This window comes from Protopterus annectens, chromosome 10.part0, assembly GCF_019279795.1.
Source record: "Protopterus annectens isolate FY-2018-M chromosome 10.part0, PAN1.0, whole genome shotgun sequence".
Taxonomy (NCBI): Eukaryota; Metazoa; Chordata; order Ceratodontiformes; family Protopteridae; genus Protopterus; species Protopterus annectens.
This window is the reverse complement of record NC_056744.1, coordinates 1,838,613,921-1,838,637,006: the sequence shown is the minus strand read 5'-3', so window position 1 is coordinate 1,838,637,006 and position 23,086 is coordinate 1,838,613,921. Positions and strand designations below refer to the sequence as shown.

At 45.1% G+C, this 23,086-nt stretch overlaps 1 protein-coding gene across 2 annotated transcripts in view; it reads right to left on the bottom strand.

Moving 5' to 3' along the window:
• Positions 1 to 23,086, bottom strand: part of PATL2 (PAT1 homolog 2) — an 837,187-nt gene that overhangs the window by 510,288 nt on the left and 303,813 nt on the right. For both annotated transcript variants that reach the window (XM_044086703.1, XM_044086702.1), the window contains one exon: positions 15,873 to 15,947. In XM_044086703.1, the coding sequence (XP_043942638.1) occupies positions 15,873 to 15,947 (75 nt within the window). The remainder of the gene's footprint in view (positions 1 to 15,872; positions 15,948 to 23,086) is intronic.

The following is a 23,086-nucleotide window of genomic DNA, read 5'->3' as shown; positions in this document are numbered from 1 at the left end:
GGGGGTTGTCTGGGGAAGACTCTAAAAAGTACAGTTTTGTACCTACCATAAATATAGATGTCAGATAGATATGCAACTGCAGTCCTTACAAATTGTTTGTCCTGCCTCAGGCAGCCCTCGGTCGGCCGGATTCCAAAGTCTGGGTCCGGCGTCGGCTGAAGTCGCCTCCTCCCCGATGTCAGAGCGGCTGGGGTATAAAAGCATCAGCCGACGCCATCTTCCTCAGTGTTTCTTGCCCCAGATGCCAGGTGCCCTCCAAGGAAGGCTAAATTTAGAAATTGGATAAAAAATTCCAGGCATACACAATAGTAATAAACAGATGCACCATAACCGATATCCCCAACTAATTATAAAAGGAGGAAAGTGGACCCAATACACAAAGGGGTAGGAGGGAGGGAAAACCTGACTGCAGTTGCAGATCTATCGGACAACATTTATGGTAGGCACAAAACTGTACTATGTCCTTCAAGAATGCAACTCCAGTCCTTACATATGGGTTGAATACCATAGCCAAGCTGGGGGTGGTAGGCTCTAAGATAAGGATGGTGTAGCTAAAATGCCCTGCAGGACTGCCGAAGCAAAGCCTGCTCGGGATCTAGAATATAAAGGCAGGTTGTAGTGCTTGGAAAATGTATGCATGGAGCTCCATGTAGCAGCTTCTAGAATGTCCTTTGTAGCCACCCCTCTTAGGAAGGCTGTGGAGGTGGCTGTAGCTCTGGTGGAGTGTGGCCTGATATTGGCTGGCACACCCTTCCCATGGAAAGAATAACAGAATCTGATGCAATGTCCAATCCATTTTGAAATAGTTTGCTTGGAAATTGCCTTTCCTTGCACTGCAGGAGCGTATGCTACAAATAGTTGGTCAGACTTTGTTGGCCTTGGTTCTGTCCAAGTAGTAGCGTAGTTGTCTGTGTATGTCCAAAGTATGTAGCAGCTTTTCCCCCTTATTTTGAGGATTGGGGAAGAAAGTGGGCAAGTGAATTGCTTGGTTCAGAGACACCTGGAAATGACTTTTGGCATAAAAGAAGGGTTGGTTCTTAAAGAAACCCTGTCCTGGTGAAAAATGAGAAATGGAGGCACTGCCATGAGGGCCTGTATCTCCAAGACTCTTCTTGCTGAGGTAATTGCCAACAGGAAAACTGTTTTCCATGAAAGAAATTGCAATTCTGCAGATGCTGCTGGTTCAAAAGGAGGAAGAGTTAGTTTTTCCAACACGAAGTTGAGGTCCCATGCAGGCACTGGTGGCTTTCTGGGAGGTTTGATATTCTTTATCCCTCTTAGAAATTGTCTCAGCAAAGGATGTGAAAACACAGGTGGATCAGTGTTGTATGTTGCTGAAATTGCTGAAGCATGAATTTTTATGGAAGAATGAGAGTCCATTATGCAGCATTTCTGCCAAGTATTCCAGTATGTGAGGTATGCTCATTACTGATGCATCCTGGCCCTTGTTGGTATTCCAGATGTTGAATCTCTTCCATTTGGCTGAGTAAGCCTTTCTGGTGGAAGGTCTGCGTGCTTCCAATAATATCTGTTGAACTTCCTTGGAAAGAGAGATGAGATATGGGTAGAAGTCATGGGACCCTCCAGGCTGTCAGCTGTAGAGTTTGCAGGTTGGGATGAACCGTCCTGTAATTGTGCCGAGTCAAGAGTAGAGGCCATTGAGGCAGGAGGCACGGTTTGGTGCAAGTTATGCTCCTTAGTAATGGATACCAGTGTTGTCTTGGCAATCTGGAGCTATTAAGATGCCTTTTGGTTGCTCTGCTTTGATTTTCAGTAACACCTTGGTCATTAATGGTAGAGGTGGGAATGCATAGATTGTTAGCAAGTTCCAGCTGAATGAGAGAGCATCTATTCTCCAGGCTTGTGGATGGTGTGTCCTCGAGCAGAACTTTTTCAGATGATGATTGAGGTGGGAGGCAAAGAGGTCTATGTCCGGCCTCCCCAATGCATGAGTTATTTGAGCAAAAATGTCTGGATGTAGCATCCATTCGTGCGGGTCCATGATGTTTCTGCTTAGACTGTCCGCCAGAACATTGTCCCTGCCCGGAACAAACTGGGATTGCAGCTGTATGTCCAGTTTCAGGGATTTTTCCCAAAGAGCCATTGTTAGTCTGCAAAGGGGGCAAGAATGAGTACCTCCCTGCTCGTTTATGTACCACATAACAGTGGTGGTGTTGTCTGTCTTTATTAGTAGATGACCTTGTTGAAGACATTTTCCGAAGGCCTCGATTGCATGCATTACTGCTAACATCTCTTTTTGATTGATGTGTAGATGTACTTCCTGGGGAGCCCATTGCCCTTGAATACATCTGCCCTCCATGTGCGCCCCCCATCCATGGTCTGAGGCGTCTGTTGTAACTGTTTGGCCTGTTGGAGGTTTGTTGAAAGGCATACCTTTGTTTAACTGGCTTGCTTGGGCCCACCACAGAAATTCCCTTTGTAGACATGGGATGAGTGGGATAATTGCTTCTAAGTTGTGGCTGTGTTGAGACCATAAACTTTTTAGGTACCATTGTAGTTTTCTCATGTGTAGTCTTCCCAGTGGAATCAGTAGAATGCAAGATGCCACTAAACCCAGGGCCTGCAGGATTTTCCTTGCAGTCATCTGGGTGAGACTTGCTAGGCTTTTGAAATACTGTGGTAATTGTTCTTGCTTCTCGTCTGTGAGGTAAGCCATTTGCGATTGTGTGTCTAGTTTGGCTCCTAGAAAAATTATTTGTTGGGATAGCAGTAGTCTTGATTTTTGTAAGTTGACTGTGTATCCCAATGCCTGTAGTAAGTAAATGACATAATTCAAGTTTTTTTGTCAAGGCTTGCTTGCTGTCTGCTTATATAAGGCAGTCGTCCAGGTAAGGGTATATTTGTATCCCCTGGAGTCTGCAGTGTGCAATTACTGATGCCAGGCATTTCGTGAATACTCTGGGTGCAGTAGATAAGCCAAAAGATAATGCTCTGACCCTGCAAGAAATCTGAGGTATCTTCTGCAACTCTGTCTGATTGGGACATGCAGGTATGCCTCCTTGAGGTCCGGAGTAACCAGCCAAGACCCCTTGCCCAGCATGGGAAGGAGTTGCTGCAGTGTCAGCATTTTGAATTTTGGTACAATGAGAAAGGTGTTTAGAGCGGACAAGTCTAGTATAGGCCTCCATTGATTTTCTTTTCTTGGAACAAGGAACAGTCTTGAATAAAATCCCTGGCCTTGTTCCTGAGGAGGAACCTTTTCTATTGCTTTTATTTTTATCAGCTTTGTAACTTGTTCGAAAGCCTCTGCCCTTTGATTTTGTGGCAGGTTTGGCATGCCTTGCTTTGTTGGTAAAGTATGGAAGTGGAACCTGTAGCCTTGGTCTATTATGTCCAGAATCCATTTGTCCTTTGTTAAAATGTGCCAGGTTTTTGAAAATAAGGATAATTTTCCGCCTAAAGGTGCTTCTCTTTGAGCCTTGGTTGGCGGTGCCAAAGTCAAGTCATTGTGATTGCCCCTGTGGAGCAGGGGATGTCCCTGCGCCACCACTCTGATTAGTCGGTTGCCATTGGCGGCCTCTGTAGGAGCCTCTGTATTGCCCTCTTCCTCGGGCATGCCTGTTCTTTCCCGTTTGAAATTTGTCAGTGTCCGGAAAGGACCAATTCTTAGAAGGCCAATTCCTGCTGAACCTTGGTGGTTGAACCTGGAGGAAATCCTTGACTGTTTGCACTGATTTAGCCTTTTCCTCAATCGATTTCAACACATCCTGAGCATTAGCACCAAATGGCTTGTGTTTTTCCAGAGGTGCATCTAGAAGCTTTACTTTAACATGATCTGGCAATGCCTGTTCTTTCAACCATGCATGTCTACGTACGACTGCCCCTGTCATAGCTGCCCTACATGAAGCTTCCAATGCATCATAACCACACTGAAGAAAATGATTGCTAACCTGCTGAGTGTTATGGACCAAATCCTGCAAGGCCTTTCTGTCTAAAGGCTCAGGAGAGGCTAACTTTCTGCAAATCATCCATCAAGAAATCCTGATACTGAAACATATGAAAAAGGCAATTAAGGGCTCTCATGGCAAGAGTGGCAGAGGTATAAACTTTTTTGCCCCACCTCTCCAGTGACCTAGCTTCCCTGTCTGAGGGCAAAGGATTTTTGGCCGTGGATGTGGCCATCCCTTTGGGCCCCTGAGAAATTGTTTCTAGATCCACAGAATGGGCCTTAAAGAAATGCTTGTGAGTATCAGGAACCCTGTAGTACCTGTCTGGCTTGACAGGAGCAGGGGGGAAGAGTGTCAGGTGAAGTACTCGAATCTGCGTACACATCATCCAGTACATCTAAGACAGGGGGAATAGCTAAAGGCCTGTGTTGGGGAAGCTTAAGGAAGGTACGAAGCCGCTTCCTGGAGTCAAGAGAATTCTTGGCCTTGCCACTGAAAATGCTCTCTCATGGAATGGAGAATTTCCCCAAAAGAAATATCCTCAGGAGGAGAAGCAGAAGGAATAGAGTCCTCCGCATCAGAATCCTCATAGGCCTGGAAGGATTCTTCCTGGGATTCTGAGTGATCAGAGTCAGCAGTAGCTTCATCAGAAGAAAGGGTGTCTGGGTACTCAACCCTGGGCCTTTTGTCAGAAGAAGGCCGAGAACCTCTCTCAGGATGGGCCTGGGAGCCTCGGATTAAGAAAATCAAATCTGCAGCTAAGGTCATGATTTGCTTATCAGTAGTGGGCTGAGGCAAAACTTTAGGGGGGTGAGACTTAGCATGGCTGGCAGCCTTAGCACGTGTATAGGCCTTGATAGACAAAGACATAGGAGGCCTAGCTGCCCCACGTGCTGGAGTCACCTTGTCCACCGGTATAGTCTCAGGTAAATCTTGGGCTTCAGATTCTGGAGGAAAGTCCACAACCGGCACCGGCGCAGGCTCTGGGGCCGGAGTGATTGGTAAAGCGGTGTCGTCGGTCCGAATCGGCGGAACAACCGCCTCAGAAGAGACTGATGAACTCGTGGTAGTTTTTGGTGTGGTGTCGGTGGAAGTTGCGGGCCGAGGATGCCGGTCCCGGTCTTTCCGTTTTTTGGAAATATGTGGTGTCGGTTGTTCCGACGGCATGATACAACAGTATTTATCACCAAAAACGTCTTCGGCAAACTCTGTCCGGCGCCTGAGAGTGCGCTTATTGAAGCAAGCACAGGCAGCACAAGCAGAGACGTCGTGGTCTGGGCCAAGGCAGGGGAGGCAGTAAGAATGGAAGTCCTTATGAGGTATTTGTTTACCACAAGACAAACAATTATTAACTTTTTCAATTTTGTCCGACATCGGCTGAGGCAAGAAAAGGTTCCCCAACGGGGTACTTAGCTTTTTGATGACTTCGGATAAGTAAAACACAGGAGCTGACCGACCGGCACTCGCGAACTGCTTCTGCTTCGGGCACCACGCGGCAAGAAAGACTGAGGAAGATGGCGTCGGCTGATGCTTTTATACCCCAGCCGCTCTGACGTCGGGGAGGAGGCGACTTCAGCCGACGCCGGACCCAGACTTTGGAATCCGGCCGACCGAGGGCTGCCTGAGGCAGGACAACCCATATGTAAGGACTGCAGTTGCATTCTTGAAGGACATCATCTAGCACTCCCTTGTGGGAGCTCCCTGGGGCAAAGAGGCAGCAGGCTGTCCCTTATGTAGCAGGATGGTGGAATCAGGACCCAAAACAGAGGGAGCTAGGACAGATTCTGAAGGCGAGAGCGTCAAAGGTCTAGATGGAATTGAGAGAACCCTCTCCACCACGTCAAAGACAGATGGAGAACGAACTGCCTGAGTAGGGGAATCCTCTGGATCAACAGGGGAGCCACAGCCAAGAAACCATCCCCTCTGATCCAGGGCCAAGGCTATGGCTCCAGAGCCAGACAAATCAGAGCTAGTCAAGATAATGGCAGGTGGCAAGGTACCATCAGCACCGACCTCTCGATGTAGAGGGTCCTCGGATCCAAAGACTCCAAAACTGGGAGTTGGATCTGAGAAGCAATTGGGATGAAGGACTGCATGCCCCCACCCCAAAGAGAGAGAAGGCAGGCAAGACTCCCATCTGTATCTGGGTTCGGAAGACTTTCCACATCATCCTGTCCACCTCAGCTTCAGAAAGGCTGCAGGTGGATCTGGAGGAGGAGGTTACCGACACTGGCCTAGAGGGGCAGTGAGGTGACCCCGATGCCAAGGAACTGCCCCAAAGCATCTCAGGTTCTAGTAAGAAATGAGGGAACAGAGCCGGGGAGACTATCCTAGGAGCCAAGTGGAGCTTAGCAGGTGGTCCCACTGAGGATGAGTGGTCGGGAGACCACTTATTCAGCCTGTGCTTAACCCCGTCCTCGGTTCCCTTGGCGGGAGGTTGAGTCCCAGAGGCTAAGGCAGAGAGAAGTCGTAGCTGAGGTACCAGCAGAAGAGAAAAGGAGGCCTAGGCCCCCATGGTAGGGGAGGGGGGGGCTTTTAGAATAAGTTTATTCCTCCTGTTGATCAATGCACGAGGACTGACCCCCGCGCAGACTGAGGAGGAATCAAGGTGGGCAACCCCTAGACACTCAATACACAGAGTGTGGCCATCGGCTGAGAAAGCTTATGGCCACGCTCCGTGCATTTACGAAAACCAGGTTTGGGAGTCTCTGACATGGTCAAGAGAGAGAGGTAGGCCCAAACCAAAGAAAAATACTCACACTTTTTGAACTGATGCGAAACGTGGTGGGGAGGCGATAGGAAATAGAGAAGAGAATTTTTAGACAAAGAAAAACTAGAGCAGAAAATACAAGACACTTACCCAAAAATAGCTCAGAGCCAACGGATCACAATGCTTACACGAGCGTATCAAACGAGATCTGAAGGGAGGAAGGAGAGGGGCATTATGTGTAGGGGAGGAGCTCAAAGCAGATGTTGGAGAAATGCGGCAGAGTGGGATCCGTGCAAGATCTGTGTTCCCACAGGTTGAAGACCAAATGAAGATGACAATTTCAGATTTAGCTTTCCAGCCTAGAGATGTGTAGCTCAGATAAAGTATGGCACCTGAAATGATGCACATTTATTTATATTTGTTTATTTCAGTTTAATGACCGGGGACGTCCATTGGGCCAAGAAGAGCTCGTTTTCAGTGGAGGCCTGGGGAGAAAAGCTCTTAGGACAGTTACAAACATACATAAAGTTGCATACAACATAAAGTTACATACACAAGTAAAACATTCAGTTTACAAACATATTTGAGGTTATATACAAGCTGAGAATACAGTAAAAACGCATGTGAGGTAGACTACAGTTCAAAGAAATACAAATTATTAAATTTAAAAAAATACAAATAGTAGTAGGGGATTGTTGTCAGTTTTGTTTAGACAGCATTGGGGATGATTTTCTGGTGCAGGGAGATAACAATGGTAACCAATGTGAAGCAGAAATAGTGCAGTGTTAGAGGGATCTAACAACAGAACAAAGTTACATTATGAGAAGGAGGGATCTAAGCGGAGCTAGGGAGCAGGTTCTGTTTGAGACTGGGTTGGGCAAATCCATTTGGAGGAAAGGTATGAAAACAAGAAAGACATGAGGTTAGTAAGGTGGTTTGGAATATTGTGAGGGGAGGCAGGAAGGGACTTCCATAGTTCTGATACAGAGTATGAGAGCAGCAGTTAGCCTGGGGGTCATGAGGGTTTGTAGATTTGAAGGAGATTTTGATTTTCAGATCTGAGTGAGCAGTTAAGAATGTAGGGGGCTAATGCAGTCGAGAGACAGGGGCAGCTGGAAGATTTGAAGATGAGCTGAGCTTGTGGGCAGTAGTCAGTCTAAGGAAGTTTAGATGATTAGGTAGCTCGAGCTATTGTGTGTGGAGTGGCAGTGGTGGGATGAGTTTTTGGAATTGGTGCCATACTTGCTTATTTTATTGTAGCAGGACTCTAGTTTGGATTGTAGGCCAAGCTGGAGGTTGGTTAGGAGAGGAGCACCGTTTAGGAGAGAAGGGAGAAAGGTAGAGGCCAAGGTATTGCTGGTTGTGGGGGTAAGGTAGCAGTAGTGTCTGTATAGAAGCCGAAGTTTTTGGTGCATTTTTTGATGGTAGATTGGATATGGGTGTCGAATTTTAGGTGGTCGTCAATGATGACAACAAGGACTTTAGTGTCTGATACAATTTTGCGGTGGACTTTATTCTGGCTAAGTATGGAGAAGGAGTTTTTGTCGATGGAGGAGTTTCTAGAAGGGGAAAGATCATTAGTTTAGTTTTACTTGCATGTAGGGCCAGGTGATTGTTCTGCATTCAAGTTTCTGTTTTGGAGAAAGCCAATTGGGTTTTTACAAGTAGGTCAGAGGGGGAGTCTGCTGAGCAGATGATTGTTGAATTATCTGCATACTGGATTACATCTGATCAAGGAAGGAAGATTCTTCGGGGGGATGGGATGTTGTAACAGACCTAGTGGGATGAAGGATCATTAAGGAAACAATGTTCGTATCTTATTCATCCAGTCCATCCCATCAGATGTGTGGGTCAAAATCCCCAGCTGTGTAATTCCTGGGTGACCTCAACAGGAGACCTTTCAGGACAGAAGCTCTGGAAATACAGTCCAACTTAAACGTTTAATAAAGATGCGACAGAAGAGCAGGCAGCTGCTTGACGAATGTTGTCCAAGGAAAGATTTGAAAAACGCGGTGCTGCTGAAGTCACTATGGCTGTAGTGGAATAAGCCCTGGAGATGGCGAGGGTAGATAAAGAGACAGTCTGAGAAGTAAATGAAGAATCCAGAAAGCCAATATGAAGGACAAAATAGCGGCCCAGCTGTGCCTTGACAGAATAACTAGAATCAGGGCCAAAACGAGGAGGACAAAAAACAGAGAACATCCCCAAAAGAAGCTGAAAAGGGCTCTACTTTCAGAGTTTCAGCCCACAAGGAAATATTTTCAATTTACTGTGACATACTGTGCTTAGAGGACTTCTGATGTGGTGCACATGCTCTCAGCTTCTCAGAAGAGATGCATCCCTTGCCATTACAGAACTGGAGAAACCAAGCAGTTAACTTCAAGTTGGAAATACCTGGCAAAGTCTCTCCAGAGGGGTGACCGATTACATCCAGCATCAGTCTGAGGCATCAAGGGGGTTCAACTATGGTTTGTGGAAGGGGAATTATATCTGTCTGGGACAAAAGGGGGCCCCCCCGACTCTGGCCTTGTACAAAAAATTGCCTTCTAGGGGTGTGTGTTACAGTGAGAGGCCATCACCCACTGTCACACTCTCATGGACTTTTGACAAAGCTGACGAGATTTGGTTCCCCTCCCCCACTCCTTTATATACCAGACTACTGTCATTGTCCATCTGTATGTTTATCACTCCCGGAGGAAGACAGCCCTGCAGCTCCTGTAAATCCCAAGAACTGCCCTCATCTGTAGGACATGAATGTGAAGACAAGCCTCAGACTGACCAAAAACTCTGGACCAGACTCCCGTCGCAGTGCCCCCCCCCCCAAGAAAGGATGCTACCATGGTCACAGTTGCTGCTGGAGAGGGAACCTGGGACAGTGCCCTCCCCCAACACCAACAGAGAATTAAGCCACCACTGCAGAGGACTCCTGCATGACTATCAACATAATATGGCGAGCCCTGAACTTGAGGCTAATGTGCCTGAAGCAGCAGTTGCAGATTCCTCATGTGGTAACAAGTGAACTGCACTGTTAACAGTGACGACACTAGGAGACCAAATACCATCAAAACCAATCTCACTGGAAGGCGACTAGGCTACACAACATTGTCCTGTAGAAGAGAGACCTGGGTTAAAGTAGTTTCCACTTGGTATCACAGAAAGGCTAAACATTCAGTAGGAGTCAGGTTGGAGCTTCCTAGACTAATGGATATGCCTAGGGAAGCACACAGCTAACCGTAATCCCTGGCTTGCAAAGGAAACTCCTTTAAGAAGCAGCCAGTTGTCCAGGTTTAGAGAATATCTTGAATTCCATGAGACTTAGATCATCTACTGCTACCACCATCATGCATTTGAACATCCTGTGGACCAAGTTTAGGCCGAAAGGCAGAGCTCTGAATTGGTTGTGACTGGCTCCCAAGTAGTAGTGCAAAAACCCCATGGACTCATTTTATGTGACGGTATGCATCCTGGAGGTCTATGGAGCACATCCTTTCATTCTTCTTAAAGAATTGCTTGCACTGAGATCATCTGAAATAGGGTCTTTTCAACGTTGTTGTTTTTGGGGGGGGGGGGGGTGGATTTAGGTCCAAGATGAGCTAGAGGTCCTTTGAATCTGGAATAAAATCCTGACATGAACTGATCTAGTGGGACCACTGGGATGGCTTTTTTTTTTTTTTTGCAGAAGTAAACAAGCCTCTTGGGTAGGAGCCTTTGCCCGAATAGGTGGGACACATGACAATGGAAGGGAGGAGGAAGGGGGAACTTCCAATAATGAAACACAATAACCTCTGGATACAATCCTTCTTACCAAATCATCTTGTGTGATGGCAAATCAAAACCACGAGTAATGTTTATTTTATGTTAATAAATAAATACTAAATAAAATAAATAAAAACGAGTAATGGGATATGAATCCCCAAATGCCTCCAGAGTGGAGCAGATGGGCAGACCTTCAGGGATTCTGTGGACATCTAATGGAAAAGGGTCTGTAGCAACCCTGGTTTTGCAGCCCACCTCAGCCTCTGGCCCTGCATCCTTTGAAATAGCCACCTCTGCCAGAAGAGAAGTCATATTTATGTCTGGGCTTTCAAAAACAGAGATACATGCCCCTTTTGGTTACGGTTGAATGCCCATGGAGGGGTTTCTATACAGGCCCCTTTTGGTTACTGTTGAATGCCCATGGAGGGGTTTCTAATTTCACTCCTACCAGAGGAAGCCTTTCTGTTCTGCTTGCTCTTCTGCATCCTTTTCCACAGCATGGCCAAACAGGGTAGTGCCTTCAAAGGGGGCATTAGTGAAGGTCACTTTACAGTGGTCTGTGAAACTGCATAAACAAACCCAAACTTGGAGTTTAAACAGTGATGCACACCCAGCTGCTCCTGCTGCACCACCCATTGCTCTGTGCAAGAGGTGCACAGAGAGATTGGTAATGTTTGACAAGAATGAGTTGAACCTGCTTCTCTAGTAACTGGATTCTTCAGAGTGGATAACATTTGCAGAGGGACGTTCTTCTGGAACCTTTATATAAGCAGCATAGTTCACAGCCCAAATAGCAAAACAGCTGGAAGCAACGTCTGCTTCCCCAGTCTAGCTACTGCCAGAGACTCGTACAAGAATCTTCAGACAACTGTTAGTAGCGACTGCAATAGATATGGAGTCAACAGGTGGAACTTTAGACCAGACTAGTTCTTGGGGATTGTGTATGCGGGGTGGGCCTCCTTGGAACGGATTCACAGGTGTCAGACACCTGCTAGGACTTCCTTGCCACCAACTATTAATTTATGAGTGGGAAGGACCACTCAGGACACACAAGGGGTCATTCAGCATGCCTCAAACAATGCTGCCTAATCTAGAAAGGGAAGTTTGGTATGCCAGGATCCCCCCTACTGCAAGAACTCCCAAGATCTCTCAGAAGGAAAAGTCCTCTGGAACTGTGGAGATCCCTCTCCATCCTCTAAGTTGGTATCCAAAGTGACGGACAGTGCGCCTAGACGTTTCCTCTTGCATGCTCTCTTTACATGGTTCAAAGGATGAGTCTCGAGTCCTCAGAGGACTCTGTGGCAGGGCAGAAAGTTTTATGGTTAATGGAATGATTCTGACCACTGAACACTTGAGTGATGATTAAAGGGAGGAGGGAGTCAGACAGTGGAATCTGTGGACCCGCCCTTTTAAAGTAATGATCCTACCCAACACTCAAAGCCATACCAACTTCTAGTGAATATACGGACAATGCACCCATGGTCAGACCCAATTCCCTAATGTGAGTGTGTGAAAAGGAAACATCTGCTACACCAAAGGGGTTGGCACAGAGGACAGGACTGGACCAGAGGCAAAGGCAGATGTCTTAATGGGAACAGGAGCAGCAGCCTACCCAAGTCCCCATCTCACAGATCCAGGCACCAGATCAGACAAGATCAGAATTGGAAGAGTTGATCTACAACCTCTGGAGCCAATTAAGTTTGCCCCAAAGGCTCTCAGGCCATAGGATCTGGGTGACAGTATGGATCTGAAAGAACCAGAACTGAAGATCAGACTATTGAGGGTGCCTGGATAGGGATGAAGTAAATGGATCCAACCAGCTTTGGAGTCGCACGGACTCTCATCTTGGAGTATTTGGGGAACTTTTGAAATCCATCCAAAATCAACCTATGAAGTACCTCTGTAGGACTTGAAGGATTTTGGGCTAAAGAAAGTCTCAAACGTTCCAGTTTCTATGGAGAGTCGTGTATGGTAATCAAACTCCTAAGTAGGCTACAAGGAACATGTTGTATGGACCCCGTAGGAGCTGATGCTGAAACAATAGTTTGGTGCCCCAATCTGTTAGCATCCTGGGACCAAAGGCAGCACAAATATTGCAGGATACACCAAGATAAGACACTCGAAACATACAACACAGAACAATCGAGATCTTGAGGGGGAATTCTGTGCCCACACTTGTTAAAGCTAGATTTCTTCATAATTACAACAAGCACACCACCACAAAGACAGACTAGAAGTAATGCACAGACTCCCCACTAAATCTCAATAAGCATGTAACTGAATGTCTGGACTAGCTATCAGACGTTAACTACTAAGAAAAAGAATTCTCCCAAGAATATTATAACAGTCTAATAGATAAAAAACCAACAACTAATACGACCAAGAGGTGGGAAAAAGGTAGTGACAATAGTGAAGAAAGGTAGGTTATAAAAGGTAGTGACAATAGTGAAGAAAGGTAGGTTATAAAAGGTAGTGACAATAGTGAAGAAAGGTAGGTTATAAAAGGTAGTGACAATAGTGAAGAAAGGTAGGTTATAAAAGGTAGTGACAATAGTGAAGAAAGGTAGGTTATAAAAGGTAGTGACAATAGTGAAGAAATGTAGGTTATAAAAGGTAGTGACAATAGTGAAGAAAGGTATGTTATAAAAGGTAGTGACAATAGTGAAGGAAAGTATGTTATAAAAGGTAGTGACAATAGTGAAGAAAACTGTTATAAAAGGAAAAAATTGCTATCAACACCTGACCTAAGGATACCACAAAATCACTACAGTCTCAAAAAAATAAACACAGTCTGATCTGGTCTGTGAAGGACACTAGACAGGATTAAAAGACTAACCATTTGGCTGGTGCTGCAATGGCAGCGGTGTGGACATTGTGCCAGACTGTGGTGTGAAGGGAGAGCATACTCGAGACAAAGTGATTACCTGTCAGTCTATAGCCACAATCTCATCTGTAGTCCTGTGCTTTAGTGTATTAACTAAAAGGATACATTTGCTGCTACAGACAGCAGAAATGATGTTTCTTTGCAGGGTAGCTGGGCTCATTCGCAGGAACTGAATGAAGGGCTGTACAGTCGGAGGACCTGAGAGTTGTCCTAGTTTCTTCATAGGTGTACCAGAAGCGACTTCTTGGGAAGAGGCACTGGGTCAGACCTGTAGACACATTGGGGGGAGAGATTAGGTTTGTCTGCTTGCTAGGGAGTATCTAGAGATTCCACTGGCTGTGCTGGAGATTTATCAAGTCTAGTCTGCTTTGTTCCCACTATGATCCTCAACAGGATAAGATGCTTAGAAAAATGATTTATTTGCCTCCAAAAAGGAGATAAATGCCCACATTTGTTGAACATCTGCTGCAAATATCACTGAGTTAATGTGATGCATAATGTTTTTATATTTATGCAAGTAAGAAAACTAATTAAGAAATCATTTCAGATACTTTAACATACTTTTCTTACAGAATATGCCCTCTCTGATTGGGTACACGTCCTTTGACTTAAGTCAAAGGAATTATTTTTAAACAAGCTTTCTTTGCTGACCCACAGATGCATTTTCACACTGTCCCAGGCAAGCCAGATTAAATGACTGCTTAGCTGTGAAGCGAAAGCAGTGGCCACTCACTTTCATGCACAGACTACTAACCCTCAACGCAGGCAATAATTGCTTCCTGAGGCTCCCAACTGAAATGTTAGCACTCAAGGCAGAGTACTGACAAACTGAAAAGAGGAAAAAAACAGAATGAATCTCGTAAGCCACTCTGCTCCTTCAAACTTCTTTTTGCAGGACGGACAACACCCCCCAGACCCTCCAAATTTATATATACCAACTCAAAGATGGTCATACCCAAGAGGAAAGGGAATATTCCTTATATATACCAACTCCAACATCGCTGTACCTAGGAGAAAATGATTATACTAATTCTGTGATGCCATTTAAGACCGTTCTTTCAGCCATTCAGTCTCCGCATAAGCGGGTCCCAACATTTCCAATCATTACTACTTTCTGAGTGGGTGAATCTCTATTTCACACTGATCAAATGAAAAATGTATACATCTTGCAACTGTTCGGATTGGATGCATCTAAAAAAACAAGGTGCATAACAGAATATTTAGACTTGTGGCCCAAAAAACTTTGCCAGAAAAAATGTTATTTCAAAGATAGTAGAACACATTAAATGGCGCCACCACCAAGCATGCATGGCTATTAAAATGTTCCAGGCTGTCATGTTGCATTATGTTCTGTAAAGAGCTTTTAAAACTCCCACAGCTGCACAAGAATCAAAGGCTGCATGTGCACTGCAATACAATTAAAACTCCCACAGCTGCACAAGAATCAAAGGCTGCATGTGCACAACTCCCACAGCTGCACAAGAATCAAAGGCTGCATGTGCACTGCAATACAATTAAAACTCCCACAGCTGCACAAGAATCAAAGGCTGCATGTGCACTGCAATACAATTAAAACTCCCACAGCTGCACAAGAATCAAAGGCTGCATGTGCACTGCAATACAATTAAAACTCCCACAGCTGCACAAGAATCAAAGGCTGCATGTGCACTGCAATACAATTAAAACTCCCACAGCTGCACAAGAATCAAAGGCTGCATGTGCACTGCAATACAATTAAAACTCCCACAGCTGCACAAGAATCAAAGGCTGCATGTGCACTGCAATACAATTAAAACTCCCACAGCTGCACAAGAATCAAAGGCTGCATGTGCACTGCAATACAATTACAACTCCCACAGCTGCACAAGAATCAAAGGCTGCATGTGCACAACTCCCACAGCTGCACAAGAATCAAAGGCTGCATGTGCACTGCAATACAATTACAACTCCCACAGCTGCACAAGAATCAAAGGCTGCATGTGCACTGCAATACAATTACAACTCCCACAGCTGCACAAGAATCAAAGGCTGCATGTGCACAACTCCCACAGCTGCACAAGAATCAAAGGCTGCATGTGCACTGCAATACAATTAAAACTCCCACAGCTGCACAAGAATCAAAGGCTGCATGTGCACTGCAATACAATTAAAACTCCCACAGCTGCACAAGAATCAAAGGCTGCATGTGCACTGCAATACAATTAAAACTCCCACAGCTGCACAAGAATCAAAGGCTGCATGTGCACTGCAATACAATTAAAACTCCCACAGCTGCACAAGAATCAAAGGCTGCATGTGCACTGCAATACAATTAAAACTCCCACAGCTGCACAAGAATCAAAGGCTGCATGTGCACTGCAATACAATTAAAACTCCCACAGCTGCACAAGAATCAAAGGCTGCATGTGCACTGCAATACAATTAAAACTCCCACAGCTGCACAAGAATCAAAGGCTGCATGTGCACTTCAATACAATTACAACTCCCACAGCTGCACAAGAATCAAAGGCTGCATGTGCACTGCAATACAAAAGCTGCGCTCACTGCACTGCTGCCAAAAGTGACTCATCTACAGAGTTCAACTACTCAGTAAATGCCTAAATGAATGCCTTACCTCTGGGCACGCTGCTGACGCTGGTACAATATTCTTCGGTGTTGAGGATGGAGCTGTGTCACATGACCAGGCACTCTGCACAAGACAGGATAGAAACAGAATTACAGGCTTGTTAAATACAGACATTCTAGCTCAATCACACATTCACAGATCTGTACTCTCTTATTTAGAGACTAGTGTCTAGCAAAACATACTTGTCTGTTAACCTTTTAGTACTTCACTTTTTTGATCTAGTTGGTGCAGCAGAAGTGGACTAACTTGTGTTACGCTGATGGGGTTGAAAAAAGGCCAAAACATGCATGTTACAGATAGTGGAGTTTAGCTTTAATGGCCTGAATGTACCCAAGTTATGGGCATTCCGAAACCATGTAGCGGAAACATTGGTATCCTGGATAGGTCATATATAGGTTCATAGGTGTGTACTAGGCTAATGGCCCTGGAGCCTTTACAAGCCTAGCTCATAGGATTACCCTGGCATCATGCCACCAGACCTTAGTTCCTAGTATCTGTTGAGCAGAGCCACTGGAGTGATCCCCAGGGTGAGTTTTCTATTTCCTATCCACTCATCAAGATTTCTCTTGAAGAGGGCCAGTGAGATGCTCTGCTTGACATGCATGGGAAGTCTATTCCATACAGGAAAGACTTTAACCTACAAACACACACAGCCACCAGTACTAAGATTAGAGCCCCTAACTATCGAGTTATATGTACTAGAGTAAAACGTATTTATTGCATATACCATGGAGCTTATGCATATGATCTGCATCATGAGCCTCTATTACAGGAGGTTTAAAGGTATTACACTGCGAATACTAGCTTGGCAGAGTCTCTCTCACACACACACACTACTAAAACTCCTCATAACGATAAATACAATACCAACTTACTGAAAATTGCCATTAGGACCAGTAAAACAGTCGATGAACTTAGGCTACCGTCTGAGGCTGAAGTCAACTATAAGCCTACTTTCGCTAAGTTAGTAAATTATGGAATACCAAACAATGATCAGAATTTATTTGAAACAGAACCACCCACTGACCCAATAGGCAATGTACTAGAAGTATAGTGCAAAATTCATCCTCCAAAAAAAATCCAGCCAAAACTCCACGTAGCCCAGAATCCACACACCCTCTTACACCAAGGAACATGCCCTGAAGGTGCTATCAAGAGCAAAAGTACTTCTAGCAAGGGAGCCAACAACACACCTGGATGCTTAAACATACCTTCACTCAACCTCTCCTCAAAACCATCTAACCAAAGCAAGATCCGATTTGGACTGCAAGGGCACAGCTAAATTAGCTATATACAATGTGGAACAGATGTCACATCAGTGTAAGGAAATCATGCGAAGAAAGTCCAGTTGTGTACACTTACCATAAATGTAGATGTTAGAGTGTATTCACTGTTGCAGTCATCACATTTGGGTTATCTGCTTGCAGTAGCCCTCAGGTCGGCCTGATTAACAAAGTCTTGGGTCCTGCGACGGTTGCCGTCTCATCTTCCATGACGTCAGGTACTCAGGGGTATAAAGCATGCAGCAGACGCCATTACATCAGTTTTTCTTGCCCCAGAGGTCAGGTGTCCCAATACCAATAATGGGAAGCAATTACAGATTATATAGATATAGATATATAGATATAGATATAGATATATACATATAGATATATGCATATAGAGATAGAGATATATAGCGATAGAGATATATAATATATATATATATATATATATATATATATATATATATATAAAATATATATATATATATATATATATATATATATATATATATATATATATATATATATATATATATATAAAACACACACACACACACACACACGCACAACGTTACACCTCCAAAAAAAAAACAAATGCACCAAAAAGCTTTAAACATAGTAAGAATAAAGGTATAGCCAAAAGAAGTCAGGGGGCTGGAGGGAGGGTAACTAGGACTGCAACAGTGAATACACTTGAACATCTACATTTATGGTAAGTGTACACAACTGTACTAGGTTCTTCACGTTTCACTGTTGCAGTCATCACAGGTGGGTAGATTCCCAAAACTAAGGATGGGAAGAGGAAATTAGATAGCATTAGGACCAGCTATAAGGCCCTGCAAGACTGCAGTGGCAAAGCCAGCTCTGGATTTAGAGAAAATTGGCAAAGGGTAATGCTTGGTGAAGGTATGTACAGAACTCCAGGTAGCAGCTTCTAGGATGTCCCTGGTAGGGACACGTCTGAGAAAGGTGGTAGATGCAGCGCTGGCTGAATGTGGTCTAATCCCCTGTGGGGTAGGTTTTCCATGGTGCTTATAGCAGAAATTAATGCAATGGCCTATCCATTTAGAAATGGTTTGTTTTGAAATGGCCTTCCCTCTGCCCCTGCAGCAAATGCAACCAGCAGTTCAGATTTCCTGAGAGGTTTAGTCCTGTCCAAATAAAATCTAAGTTGTCTGTGCATGTTCAAGGAGTGCAGTATCCGTTCCCCTTTGTTCTGTAGATTAGAAAAGAAGGTTGGCAAATGAATGGACTGATTAAAGGGCCACACTGGATACCACCTTGGGCATGAAGGAGGGATTGGTCCTGAGGGACATCCTGTCCCCATGAAAAATGATGAAAGGCTCCACTGCCATGAGGGCCTGTAATTCAGACACCCTTCTTGCTGAAGAGATGGCTAAAAGAAAGGCTGTTTTCCAAGAAAGGAATTTCAACTCTGCATTTGCAGCTGGCTCAAAAGGAGGTAGAGTGAGATTTTTCCAATGCAGAGTTAAGGTCCCAGGCTGGAGTAGGGGCTCTCCTGGGTGGTCAAGTTTTTGGCCCCTCTGAGGAACTGTTTCAGCAGTGGATGACACAAGAGGAGTGGTTCTGTGTTGTAATGAGGCGAAATGGCTGAGGCATGAATTTTGATGAGAGGAAAAGGAAAGGCCCTTGTGCAGCATCTCAGTTAAGTATTGACGAATCTGAGGTAAATTGGATATTGCTGTGCCCATCCCCTGAGCTTGGTTCCAGGAACAGAATCTTTTCCATTTTTCAGCATAGGATTTTCTAGTACTATGCCTCCTTGCCTACAGAATGACACCCAACACTTGCTTACTGAGGGGGGATGGTAACAGAGAGATTAGTTAATTAGCCAGGCTGCCAGGTTCAGGGTTTGAAGCTGTGGGTTCAGAATCTGGCCTTCCTGCTGGGACAGCAGGGCAGGGGTTTGAGGCAGGTGCCAGCAGTAACACTGCGCAGAAGGGTGTACCAGTGTTGGCGTGGCCAGTCTGGTGCAATCAGTATCGTCCTTGGAGAGGCAGAGGGGGAAAGGCATAAACTGATAGGGTATCCACTTTCCAAGCTAGTTTGTGGGGAGTCCTTGTGCAGAATTTTTCCAATTGGTAGTTCTGGGGGGGGGGGGGGGGGGAGGCAAACAGGTCTATATCTGGGCTCCCCCATTTGTTTCTCAACATGTTGAATATCTTTGGTTCCAGTTTCCACTCATGTAGGTCCATGAAATTTCTGCTTAGGTCGTTGGCCAGTGTGTTTAGCTTTCCTAGCAGGAACTGAGCCTGTAGGTGTACTTGCCAGCTCAAGGCTGTGTTCCAGAGAGCCATGGCTACTCTGCAGAGAGTGTATGAGTGGGTTCCCCCTGGCTTGTTTACGTACCACACAAGTGGTGTTGTCCGTTTTTACCATTAATTGTCCTGGAAGGATGTGGTCCTTGAAGGCTGTCAGAGCATTCTGTACAGCTAACATTTATTTTTGATTGATGTGCAGGTGCACTTGACTTTGGTTCCATTTGCCCTGAATGCACTTCCCTGCCAAGTGAGCCCCCCATACATAGTCTGATGCGTCTGTTAGGGTTTGGGTGGCAGAGGGTAGAGTGAATGGCAGTCCCTTGTTTTGGTGACAGGCATCTGCCCACCAAAGGAACTCCATCTGTAGACAAGGAATGATATGAATCATTGCTTCTACATCCTGAGAATGTTGACACCATAGGCTTTTTAGATACCATTGTAGTTTCCTCATATGCAGTCTTGCATATGGAATTAGTAGAATGCAGGAGGCCATGAACCCCAGGGCTTGCAGTATTTTCCTTGCAGATAGCTGGGTCTTTGTGGCCAGTAATTTGAAGTAGGCTGTCAAATGAACTTGTTTTTCTGGCGTGAGAAAGGCCATCTGGGAAGTTGTGTTCAAGCTTGCTCCCAGGAATACAATTTGTTGGCAGGGTACAAGATGTGATTTCTTTTCATTTATGGTGTACCCCAGAGAAGTTAGCAATTTCTGTACAAACGCCAGACGATTCAATAGTATGCCCTGTCTTTCTGCCTGAATTAGACAATCGTCCAGGTATGGATATATTTGGATATTTCTTTGCCTGCAAAATGCAATGACTGGAGCTAGGCAGTTTGTGAATACCCTGGGCACAGTAGATAAGCCAAAGGGCAGTGCAGAGAACTGATGGTGCATGTAGCCTGCTTTGAAGCGTAGGTATCTTCTGCAGGATTCCCTTATTGGGATGTGCAGGTAGGCTTCCTTTAAGTCCAGTGTTGCCAACCAGGCATCCTTGCCTAGCATAGGAAGCAGCTGGTGAAGAGTTAGCATCTTGAATTTTGGAATTACCAAAAATGCGTTTAGGATAGAGAGGTCCCGTATAGGACGCCAGTTGTAGTCTTTTCTGGGCACCAGAAAAAGTCTTTAGCAGAAACCTTGTACCTTTTCCTCTTCTGGAACAGGCTGAATTGCCCTGATGCTTAAGAGTGAGAATTTGCTGATCTGGCGGTAGGTCTGGCCAACCATTTTGGGTTGGTAAGGAGTGAAAGTAGAATCTGTATCCTTGGGAAACTACATTTAAAATCCATTTGTCCTGGGTAATGAGTTCCCAATTTTTTGCCTGCCGGGCAATCTTTCCCCCCTAAGAGAACAGTCAGTTGTGCAGGGCTTGGAAGATTTAAGTCAAGTCATTGAGACAGTTTACCATGGGGGGGGGGGGGGGGCATCTTACCACTCCCTTGCTTTGGAAGTGGGAGCCCTCCCACTACTTAGCCCTGTGAGTACCTTGGGACTGAAGCCTGGATGTTCTGCTGGTTCTGGGTTTGGACTGAGAACGTCTGGAAGAGGTAGGAAAGGACCAATTTTTAGAGGGCCAATGCCTGCTAAAACTGGGAGGCTGTACTTTTAGGAAATCTTTAAGAGTTTGTATAGATTTAGCTTTTTCCCTATCTTTTTAAGTACTTCCTCTGCTTTGTTGCCAAAGAGGCAGTGTTGGTTTTAGGGAGCATCCAGAAAATTAGCTTTAACATGATCTGGCAAAGATTGCTCCTTTAGCCAAGCATGCCCTCCAAGTACAGACCCAGGGTCCCTATCAGCATCTCGAATGCTGACAATATCGAATTTGATATTGTCGCACTGAGAATGCCGAAATGGCAGAACATCAAATGGGTAAATGAAAATCTCCGTAAGGGGAGATTTCCTTTTACCTCAATGTAGTGCGGTCTCGGAGTTGGTATATTTAAGTAGTGGGGGGTGTGGGGTGCAGGGGGGCTTGCCACCCTGCCTACACACTTTAGTTTTTTTGTTTGATTTTTTTAAATCGGCATTCGAAAATGCAATTGGTCGATCATTTCAGCTCGACATTTAGCGGTTCGACCTATTACATTTTCGAAATGCTGATGTAGACACCAGACCCAGTGACAGCAGCCCTGCAAGATGCCTCTAGTGAATCAAAACTACATTGCAAAGTATGTTTTCCAACTTGTTCAGCAGAATGCATTACATCCTGTAAATCCTTATTTTCATCACAGTCAGGAATCAACACAATTTTCTGTTTAAGCAATCCAATAATATGCTGATGATACTTTAACATATGAAACTGGCAGTTTAAGGTCCTAATGGCCAAGGTTGCAGAAGTGTATACCTTCTTACCCCATCTATCCAGCGCCCTGGAATCTGTCAGAGGGGGTAGGATTTTTGGCCTTAGTAGCCTTAATGCCCTTGGGTCTCTTTGAAATGGTCTCAGGATCCACAGTAGGATTTTTAAAGAGGAACTTGTGAGAGTCAGGAACCCTGTAATATCTATCAGGTTTTCTGGGAGCAGGAGGTGAAGAGTCAAGGGCCAAGCTAGATTCCGAAAAGGCATCATCAACAATGTCCAGTACAGGGGGGAGAACTAAAGGCCTGTGTTTGTGCAGGAGTAAGAAATCCCCAACCCTCTTTTTAGAGAGTCAGAGTAATCCTGGCTTTCCCAGCGAAAATGCTCCCCAAGAGTATGCAAGGTTTCACCAAAAGAGAAATCCTCTGGAGGGGAAGCAGAGGGAATAGAGTCCTCTGCATCAGAATCCTCATAGGTAGATAAGGGTAAATCCTGGTCATCAGAGGAAACAGAAATTTCAGAATCCTGATCAGAAGAAATCATAAGTAAACTCAGTCCTAGGTCTGTTAGAGGGGGAAGGTTGGCTTCCCCTGATTAAAGTAGTAAGGTCTTCGGCCATTCTTATTTTTTTTTCTTAGGCATGCGGTCTGGGCGTCAGTTTTATAGGCATGGATTGAGTTTTAGGCCTTAAAGAAGATGGCGGTTTAATATGCAAGTCAGTAAGCCTGAATACACCCTCAGAAGCCGGTGCCTGCACAGCGGCTCCGGACCCATCCAAGGTAGAGACATCTGCAGGTTCCACAGCTGAAGCATCTCGCGGCATACCGGATTCCGAATGGGTTTCAGTAGAGGCCTGCGAATCTGAAGTAGTGGGTTTCAGGAGGCTGCGAAAGCGCCCGAGTACCGGCGAACTGGCGACTAGCTTAGGAGAAGCGTCGTTGGCAGCTTTGGACCTATGCGGTCCATCTCTTATTTTGGAGTTTTTTTCGGAATGTCGGTAGTCGGGTGGCTTACTGAGGTCATATCAGGATAATTGAACAGAGTATCAAAATATTTAGAAGAGTAAATAAACAGACGATGAATAGTTTGTTGTTTAAATAAGGTACAAAGCAGTCAGCGATGTACGTCGTGGTCAGGGCCTAGGCAAGGAATGCAATACGAATTAATATCTTTGAGGTATTTGCTTTCCACAAGAAATACAATTATTAACTTTTACGGACATCGGTTTACAGCAAGAAAAAGTTTCCCCAACGGGGTACTAAGACTTTGGTTCTTAAACTCAAAAACGAAAACTTCTGCAGTTGGCCGACCGGCACTTGCGAACTGCTTCTGCTTTGGGCACCTCACGGCAAGAAAGACCG